Source organism: Pelmatolapia mariae, linkage group LG4 (genome assembly GCF_036321145.2).
Source record: "Pelmatolapia mariae isolate MD_Pm_ZW linkage group LG4, Pm_UMD_F_2, whole genome shotgun sequence".
Classification (NCBI taxonomy): domain Eukaryota; kingdom Metazoa; phylum Chordata; class Actinopteri; order Cichliformes; family Cichlidae; genus Pelmatolapia; species Pelmatolapia mariae.
In genome coordinates, this window is record NC_086230.1 from 22,236,493 (window position 1) to 22,246,551 (window position 10,059).

The window sequence follows — 10,059 nt, forward strand, 5'->3', positions numbered from 1 at the left end:
TATTGTTAAGTTTTTATTGTCAACATTTGTCAAAAATCATCATCATGAAGCAAAGATTGTAAAATGATGTCTATATATACATATATTAGATACATTCTAAAATATGGCCAGAGGTTCTCTATAGAGCTGTTACAGGATGTATAGGTAACCAAACTTTTTATAACTAAAACTAATCCAGATTTCAACACAACACAAAACCACTGGTTTAGACATTCTGCTGAAACTATGGTAGATTTTATTACCTTCTGGGAAATATCCAACAAAAATCTACAGAATTAATTGTTTACATTTTTTGGTTGTCCTCTTTAGTGCACAACAACATCTGTTCTAATTAACTCTGGGCAGCTTGTACCCTTAGCGATTTGTTGTAATCATTTTAGTGAGTCCTGTGAGAGATTTTAGTCATAATATGAAGAGTTTCCCAAAAAAAGAAAAGCATTTTGCAGATAAGGGTCAACTTCAAGCCAATTATTAGTGCTTCATAAGCAGCACCGGGTAGGTAGGTTTTAGGAAGATTCTACTGATTTATTAAACTTACTGACTTGCTGTTGTATCCAAAGTTAATTAAGAAGATCAGTCGGTTTCAGTGGGATGTTGCTGGCCTTTGTATACACAACGACTGGAAGCAAAGGTGGAACAACATGTTTTCCAACAACTATAAAGATTTCTGAAGGAGTTTGCAGGAGCTGGGTCTAACCAGCGACCACTAGGCAAGCAAAGTGCATGCACCTTTACTCTAGATGATTAAATATTCTCTTCTACGTTTGAGCAAACGGTTGGAAAACAAGCATCCTGGAAATCAATCTTTGCAGTGTTTTTCAAAAAAGTCTGTTGTCAAAATCCATTATATTTTCTTATGTGGCTACCCGCCTCTCAACATGAAAACAGGACATAACTGGATATAGAGTGCAGTGTAGATTAAGGCCCCTAGGCAGATCACCAGAGAAGCACTTCTGAGTTTACATCAGATACATTAGAAAGATCCATCCGATACTTTAAATCTCCCCCGACTTAGGTTTCTTACTATTCCATGCTGTGAATAAATCATTTTTCTGCCGACATTCTTTATTCCTAAAGATGTCTGAACTTCTTCTTTGTGTAGCACATATTGTATATGTCTCAATGTTTGCAGTGAGCCTGGTTTTGGTGTTCTATGCATTTCCATTTTCAGCCAGTCCACTTATTTTAAGGTATATCATTTTTTTAAAAATAAAATCAATAAATGTTTCATTAAGACAAATGAAAACGATACTGGTACCAACTATGTGCTGTCTTTAAAGTCAGTGGTGCATCACCTTTCCTTAGAATGATTCAACCAATGAACTATTCTTGTTGAATGTGTTAAAGTCAAAGCCTAACTCGAAATCATTTAAAAGCTCTATGCAAATGCTGAGAGGTTTTACACATCAGACTTTCATAAACATGGACAATGCTAGCTGTATAGCACTGTACATAAACCAAACCAAATGTGTTTCTATACATAGGTAAATGTTTTTTAATTAAGCCTAAGGATCCAGGGATAATGACACTGACTTGTCATTATCTGTGTTTTTTTTTTAAAACTCTTGTTAATTTCGTTCTTTATTCTGGACAGATCTGCCTATAGTTTGATCACCAAAGTGGTTTTTTTTTTACTTTTGGAGATGTAACCTATTGAACTTTAGCTTCAACAGAAGATGATTTTGTTGCTATCTATTAACAAACTCTCTGGGTAGGTTAAGCAGAAAATTTGTCGAAGTAACAGCAAACAGTGAGAGGTGCTTACATTCTTGGCAGTAACACCCTGTGTTATGACCGGTTGGTATGGCTGCCCTCAAAGATATATGGTTGCATATTGAACAAAGCCTGACTGAAAGAACCGTGACAGCATCTCTTGTCTCCCCATTTGTGAAATTACAAAAAATGACACATTTTTCACACAGTATGTGTCGTTTGATGTTGGCATTTTTGAAAGACAAAACATCAAAGAAACATCTTTCTAAAGTGTTCACTTCTTCCCAATTTCAAAAGAGAGAAATCAAGCCAAAGAAAGGAAAACAAAACAAAACAAAAAAGGCAGGAAAATATTTTCCAGTCAGTCTGCTTCATATGACCTGGTAAAAGCAGATCCTGCCCTTGCATTACAGGCCATCACTGAAGACCCACATTGAAGGGAATCAGTACTCCCAGAGAGAAGATGCATCGACAGATTTGCCATCACACATAAGTGTGCCTCCCTGGTCTCCACGAAGGTACTTGTCATTGGAGCCCTTGATGGCGACACGTCCATGTTCCAGGAACTCAAGGAAAAAGTTCTCTGACTTTTCTCCATCTGAGCACACCAGGCCACTGCTAGAGACATACCAGAACTTTCCATTCACACCTACAGAAGAATACACATCCATTAATGATTCTTTTAATAATACAATTAATAGCTATTACATGGCAACAAAATGCAAGTGTACTCATTGTGGACACACTGACTTTTTATATTGTAGGCGCCGTCGTTGAAAATCAGTGTGAAGATGTCATAGACGGATCGATTCGCATCTAGAGTGTTGGAGTTCTTGTGGTGACACACAAAGCCATTTTCTCCACGAAGGATCAGCATAGGGCGGTTGATGAGTTTCATCAGGAACAACTCATCATCAGCTGAAACGAAGGATAAAAACGTGGTGGGAATTTCAAACAGACACAGCTGACTCTCCAGCATCTTGCTTAAAGGCACGTACCCACTGTATCGCTGACTGCGGAGAGCTGCCCATTCTTCTTTGTACACACGTACTTTCCATTGCTTGCTTTGAGCGCTACCCTTTGTCCCCTCCATTCAATATCAAACATTGTGTTGACCTCACTGGGTAAAAGACATAGACAGGCAGAAGGAGAATCAGACGTGAGTTATAGACTTACCAGGATTTTGACATTGATTACCTATGAAAGCATTTTGAAAACCACAAGAAGTTCTGAAATGACACACTGGAGTGTTTTCCACAACTAGAGGCAAATCTTCCTTGGGGCAGTTTCACCATTAACTGTGATTTTCTTGTGCTTAGATTTAAGGACAAAAACCACTTGCTCAGGATTTATAAAAGGCAACAGTTTGGATTGATAATACCAATAATAACAACTGCACTAACAACCAAACCAGTGGGAGGATAACCTGTGTCTACAACTAAGTTACAATTGTGAACAAACCCAATCTAATTAAAATAACAACTCATCAGGAATAGTAACATTTTAGAGTTAAATACAATTCTTAAACACACAAAGTGCACACTTGAGAACTCTTGAATTTAGTAACTCGAAGAACACACTTTAGTTGTGACTTGCACAACAACTGTGTTTCTGTATCCTTTTTTCCTCCACTCAACCCCAGCCGGTTACAGCAGATGGCTGCCCCTCCCTGAGCCCCACTTTCTTGTTAAAAGGGAGTTTTTCCTTCCCACATTCCTTCGTCTTGAGGAAACTATTGTACTGATTTGTCTCTATATAAATAAAATTGAATTGAATTGAATCAATAGCATATTTTGGATGATACCTGCATATCAACGCTTCATTTCATCAGTAATTCAGAGGTTTTTTGATCGAATACCCGTCTTCAGGCCTTGTCACCATTTCTCACTTGGGTTTAGTTATTTTGTTGTTGTTATTACCAAACACTTTTCTAATCTTCAGATCATGGACTTGTTATCCTGACATTCTCTTGTAAAATTTTGAATTTATTGTTCACACATTGATTGCATGACACTGAAGCAGGAAAACAGCCCCAGGTTATGATGTTTTGCTGTTTGGGTGTGGTGTTGTTTTTGTCTTCCCAATTATTGGGGATTTGTGACAAAAAATTAAACTTTTGTCTCCCCCCACAGAACATTGTCCCAAGTGTTATAGTATGTCTTTTTGGACTGAATAATCAGTGTTTTTTTTCACTCTGTCCAGAATGTTCTTTGTGTGATTTTTAGCAGAGTAGTAACAGAGTACTGCAAGTCCTGAATTTTCTCTATTTGTGGACAGTTTGTCTTATTCTGGACTGAAAAACATTTTCAGTCCAGTATATGTTTGTAGCATTGTATGTTGTAACATTTTCTAGTTTTCTGTATCTCTGTAATGCTTCTTTTAAGGTGCTATAAAACTGATTTTGCCATACTTCACACCATACTACTCAAAAAGAAAAGAGTGTCATTAATCAGACTTCATATGTTCTAAAATTATTGAGAGGGGTATATTTCAAGTCACATGTTCCATCTTACGTATAGACTAGTTTGTTAAACTTGAAGCGATAGCACCTCACAGTGGCCTGTGAGGCCATGATTTAATTGGATGAAACAGTGTAGTTAGCATGCTAATTTCAGTAGATATGTCTGCAGCACACAGTGCAAAGACATGTCTAGCATAACATGGAAACTGTTTATTATTTCTTCACATTAGTATACAGGTTATACATAGCTCCTGCACAGCTTTAATAGCTACTTACACCTCTGTGGCAGTGGATTGGATTTCTCCATGAGTCACTAATGTCCAGTAGGATCCGCCATTGGTTCTGAACATAGACTTTTTGCTTTCCTTATCTATCTCCATCTGAAAGGTCTCCATGTCTGTCTCCACGTCCTGATTGGCTGAAATACTCACTCCTAGTAATAAAGGGAGGAAGAGATAACATTGATAAGTGTGTCTTGGTTAAATGGATTTTTATTATCATTTTTTTTATTGGTTTATATGGTTTACTGGTCGGAATGCCCTTTGCTTTTTATTGAGTGATAGATAATCAAGCTATAGCATTGCCAAACAGATTGTCTGTGCATAACGGTAATCCACAATCGTTTTAGTTGCTCCAAAGGTTTTAGCAACAAAAGTGTTTCTGTCGCTGTTGACTCCAGTGCATGCTACCATCTGCTTCAAGACTCCAGCTTGCTCTAGTCTGTTATATATCAGCTCTGCTAACCAAGGTATGTGTGATAACAGGACAAGTTGAATAATATGTGCTAAAATGAATATTACATTTGCATTTACCCTATTCTAAATATTACACTCACAACAAGTCTCAAGTATGAATCTTTTGTGCCTGGTAGTCTTTTTGATGGCAAAATCAAGAAATTGTCTTTAGGTTGGTTTTGAGTAATAGGTACACTGCAGAATTTTTTTTTTTTTTTTTTTTTTTTGCCTGTTCCATTTGGATCTTTAGCCATCAGAATTGTTGTCTGAAGGCCAAGAAAGATGCCAAGCGGATTCACTTTACCAATTGGATCATCGTGGCCTTGCCATATTGGTCCATTTGATTGACCTTTATTATAATTATGTATTTATTTTATTTGATTTTCGGTTGTTACAGACGGGACAGACATGACTGGGGGATAGGACAGGGAGAAAGAATGAAAGAAAGAGAGGGAGACAAAGAAAAATAGAGGGGAGAAGAGATGGTGAGAAAGGGGGGAAGAAAAAAAAGAAAAACAAACAAAACACCTGGATCACCTGTATGGAGATAAGAAAAAACAGAAGGGAAAACAAACAAAAAAGAGCAACATAATAAATACAACACCATCACAATAAACTAGCTAACAGTAGATAACAGTAGATACTAAATATTACATGTTATTGTGCAGTACGCAAGATCGACAGCGCACAATGTGCTTTGAGGTAGCAGCCAAGAAAGGTGTAGTTTGTGTCTGTGAACACCCGTGTGTACACCTGTGTGGATCAGCACGCTTGTATTCAAAAGGTTTCTCCATGTAATGATCTGCTAGGGAGTGTGGGGAGCCATAGCCCCATCCCCCAGGGCATGAAGCAGGTATGGAGGAGATCCAGGCCCCAGACATCCAGAGGCCCCAGAATACGAGGACCCTTGCACCAGGGGGGCAACCGTGACACCCTCCTGGGAAGAGCTGAGGAGAGCCCCAAACGAGAGGTCACCCAGCAGCCACGGAACAGAGGCCAGAAGGGGTTGCAGTGACGTGCGGGCTCTGCCGGCAGCCAGCTGTGCCAGAGAGGACCGGGCCTCAGGCCCAGAGGCCTGAGGGCACCCCACCCTCCGGAAGCCGGGCCACAGGCGCCAGGCCCCGCCAATCGGCCACCAGGAGAGAGTCGGCACATACATGAGCGCCTAGCTCCAGACACCAAGAACCACCAACACACCAACGTCTGAGGGCATCAGCCACTGGCAGGGAGTGTGGTGAGGGGAGATAGGCCTCCATACCTTGGAGAGCCTGAGATGTTCCCAGAGAGGTGGCGTCTAAGACCCAAGCTGACATATAGACACAGACGAACAGACGCACGCAGACGCAAACGTGCATGCCCACCCCCATATACATAAACAAATACTCGGCACTCACCCGACGTGGAGACAGACACAAATAGACACTGTACACACATTCACACTCCCCAAACATACTCTATATCCCAGGTCCGGGTACCCCTGCCACTGCAGAATTTTTAAGATTTGCATTTGTTGAATTTCTAAGGTAAGTTGCATGCTTTTGCCTTTCTTCCCTACCAGTGAACCATATAATCCATCTATCAGTCTTTCAGACCCTAAGGTCTCAATACGGTTTGACTAAGAAATCAGTTTCCCGGCACTGCAGCTATTCAGCCAATAACCAGCATTTGCTTTCTTAAACAAATTTCATGACCTCATCTCACGTGACCTGTTTTTCTCCTGTTCTCTAACCACAGGCGCCTCACTTGCAGTGAGTCTATTGTTTCAGCCCCTAATCCGCATGTCACATAAACTCTGGTGGTAACACAGACACGTATAACTGAACCGTGTCTGCTGTAGTTCAAATTAGATGCCACAGAAATATCCTTTAACCTTTCTCTTAATCCCGTTACAACCCTAATCCCCCTCAGTCACCCCTCCACCCTTCCTGTTCATTCGCTTGCTGTAATTCCCTGAGTGGCGAAATGCAAATCTGCACGGCAGGGTCCAGTAAGCAGCTTTCAGAGCCTTGTTCCTTAAAGAAACGTGGAGCTGCCACAAGGCAAAACAGTACTGGCGAAAATTAGTCTTAACCTTCTGTTATGTAGATGAACTGTCAGGTTGCTGAAATATTTCCCTCATAGTAATCTCTTTTAATGCAGAATATTATTCTTGCATAAGCATAATAATGTCTGCAGCCCAACATTAGTCTGAGAATCCCCTTCCCACTTTTGCGCTATAGAGGTAATTTAACAATAACAGAGTTGTCCTACAGTGATAGTTGTTTGAATTATTGTTTTAATTGACTCTTAAAGCTTGAGAAAAACTTGGAAAAAGAAAAAAACTATCTTCTCCCTGTCCTGCCTCATCTGCATAATATTACTGGGCAGAGCAGATCACATCAACCAGCCTGAAAGAAAATCATGTGCCTGAGCTGTCTGCTAAGGCCTGGCTATAGCTGCTAACACCTCACTGTCACAGTAGTTAACTATAGATCCACATAATTTGGAGAAAGGTAAAAGGTAAAGAGCGTGTAGCTGTAAGGCTTAAAGTCCATTGATGGTAATTGACACCACTGGGGCACAGATCTCTCCTGGAGTCATTTGCACACTACTTAATCTTCAATGGACACAGTGGAAATGACAAAGCCCATTACTGCAACTGCCTTCACAGTTGCCATCAACCATTCCAACATCCAGGCAAAAGTGGCAGAGCTTTATATTCCTAACTGGTAAAAGATAACTCATTGCTTTTTTTCTGGTTACTACAATATAGCTATAAAGATGTATTTTTGTAAACCTAGACCAAGTGAAGTTCATTATCATAGACAGAGGCAATGTTCTACTCAGAAGACATGTCATGACCTCAATTGTGCTGGTTTGAACCGTTTTGCTTTGGCTGAACTCTCAGATAACCCCAGTAGCTACACCTAGAAAACAATCGACGTAGCCATCATAGCTCAGTTCTTGAATTACTTTGCAAAGTCCCTGCTGATTTAAAGAGAGGCATAATGCTGCAAAGAGACTACTTATCAGAAATCAAATGTACTTGGATAAATTATTATTGCATATAATCAGAAATAGAACTTGTTCTTTCCTTTGGCGTGTACTTATTCTAGCTGTTTATCTCACATGTTTATGCTCTTTTTGGTGTCTGCTTGTTACAATTAATGCATGAATGTTTACCTGAAGATTTTATGTCTTTGCAAATGCTTAAATCTAATTGTTTACCCTCTCAGACTGTCGCTCATTAAAGTTATCCCCTCTTTAATGATTTTGAATCTGATACTCAGTTAAGAATAGTATACTGTAAGTATAGCCTTCTGTTCATCATTTAGAAAAGCAGAGCTGTAATGACACGAAGAACATACTTATTTGTATTACACCGCATTGGATCCAAATTACCTTGCTTGACTGAAACAAATCTTTTATTTGCAGCTTGAAAAACTACTTGTGGATGACTCTCTTCCAGATCGAACAGCTCGTCTTTTCCAGGCTTAGAGCATCGGCCTGACCGCAACGTTCCTGTGGGTCCCACCGGGGCCAGGTATTTCCCGTCACAGTCCTTAAAGGCCAGCTTGCCAGATTTTAGCTCCAGAGTGAAGCTAGTGGCATTGGTATTCTCCTTCACAAGTTTGCCATCGTTGCTGAGGAAACGGCTGTCACAGGTCTTCAGGCTGTACTTGCCATCGAGGTATACCAAGGTGACGAGGGAGTCCACTCCCCAGGGAATGTTGCTGTCCACAGATATCTCTCCATCTGAAGCAGAGAGATGAGCATAGCGCTTACGTGCCACACTGAGAAGGCTGGCCTGTGGATGTAAAGCCAAATGGACGGCCCACAGCTCTTGTTCCCCAATGATTTGGGCAAAGCAGGACAAATAGTCTGCCGAGCCTCCAAAGTAACGTTGAAAAGGTTCTGATTGCAGAGCCCAGCGTCCGTCAGCTTGGGGCACGATAAGAAAACGGCATTCAGGATCACGCTTCTCTGCCCCACATATGATCTTACCATCTTTATCAGAGGCCAGATAGCGTCCCAGGTGGCTGCGGAGGAAGACTACTTGCCCATCTTGCTCATCCTGCTCTAAGGTCCAGATCTGTTTCTTCTTCATGCTAGTAGCCGAGGCGTTTACCTTGAATCCAAAAGCCTCAGCCGTCAGGTAGCGGTTCTCATAGTTGATGAGGCCAAACTGCAGCTTCAAAGCTTTGTTAATTCCGTTTGTAGACATGCTTGGACAGGACGCACGTTACAGATTGCGTGTAGAGAAGGTTAGGACAGACAGAGTAATGGGGAATGAAGAAACTCAGGCATGAGACTGAGCAGTAACAAGTAAAATACTTGATTTCTCTCCTCTTCTGTCTCTCAAGCTGTGAAGTAGCTCCACTTATCTCCCTTGATGGAAGTCCTTGCTTCTCTTGTCACTTTCTCTGTTTCCCCAGAGGGCTTGCTCAGGCACTTGCTCTTGGTTCCCTAATGAGTTAGGATTAAAATCAGCAGGACACAGCTCCTCAATCCAACAAGCTGCTGACGTCACAAACCAGTGCACCAACCACAAGCCACCCCTCCTCCCTATTCTTCTCCAGCATGTTGTCTGCGCAGCTTCATTCCCCCTCTCTTCTGTATCTCCTGTTCTGCCATCTCCTCCTTCTTTTCCTTCTTGTCTTGCTTCCCTGTAACTCACATTGACACACTCATTTGTCAGCCTGACTCCTATTGGTTCTTACATCTCCTTGTTTAGGTCCATATACTAGTAGCCACGCTATCCAGTCCCAGGATTATCCTAGCGTTGATCTGCTGGCGAACCTCAGTCTAATTGCAAAATGTCCAGAGAGGAAAGGTGCTTTTGGATGTTCCCCACTGCTTTTCCTTCTCCTTTGAGTCCCCTTACAATAGATTTTTTCAATGATTAAGCAGGTTTTAAAAGTGCAACTTTTGTATTGACATTTTTAAAAACACTACTTATCTATGAGGAGCATTGTCCTCATGAAGCGTCTCTTTTCTATTGCAATGGCCCAGCATTTATGTGTATGGCTGACTAATTTAGAAACACAATCCCAATTCCTAGAGAACTATAATGAAAGTAAAGTTGTAAATGTTATCTTTATGGCAACAGTTTGCTACACACAGGTCCCTAGAGACTTCCTTGGAACCTTTGTTTCCTTTACGAATTCAAAT

The 10,059-nt window shown here is 40.9% G+C and overlaps 1 protein-coding gene across 1 annotated transcript; it reads right to left on the reverse strand.

The window, feature by feature from the left end:
• fscn2a (fascin actin-bundling protein 2a, retinal) lies at window positions 1-9,376 on the reverse strand. The gene is made up of 5 exons (XM_063471909.1): window positions 8,290-9,376; window positions 4,451-4,607; window positions 2,712-2,833; window positions 2,464-2,631; window positions 1-2,362 (listed from the first exon to the last, which is right to left on the reverse strand). The coding sequence occupies exons 1-5, from the start codon at window positions 9,110-9,112 to the stop codon at window positions 2,157-2,159; spliced, it is 1,476 nt and encodes a 491-aa protein (XP_063327979.1). The 5' UTR covers window positions 9,113-9,376; the 3' UTR covers window positions 1-2,156.
• Window positions 9,377-10,059: the final 683 nt, after the last annotated feature.

Excerpts from the sequence above, each read along its gene's own strand:
- fscn2a (XM_063471909.1), bottom strand. The coding sequence starts at position 9,112 with ATGTCTACAAACGGAATTAACAAAGCTTTGAAGCTGCAGTTTGGCCTC. Across the intron at positions 4,608-8,289 it reads ATTTGTTTCAGTCAAGCAAG|GAGTGAGTATTTCAGCCAAT; the intron begins GTAATTTGGATC and ends CTTTATTACTAG. Across the intron at positions 2,834-4,450 it reads CAATCCACTGCCACAGAGGT|TGAGGTCAACACAATGTTTG; the intron begins GTAAGTAGCTAT and ends TCTTTTACCCAG.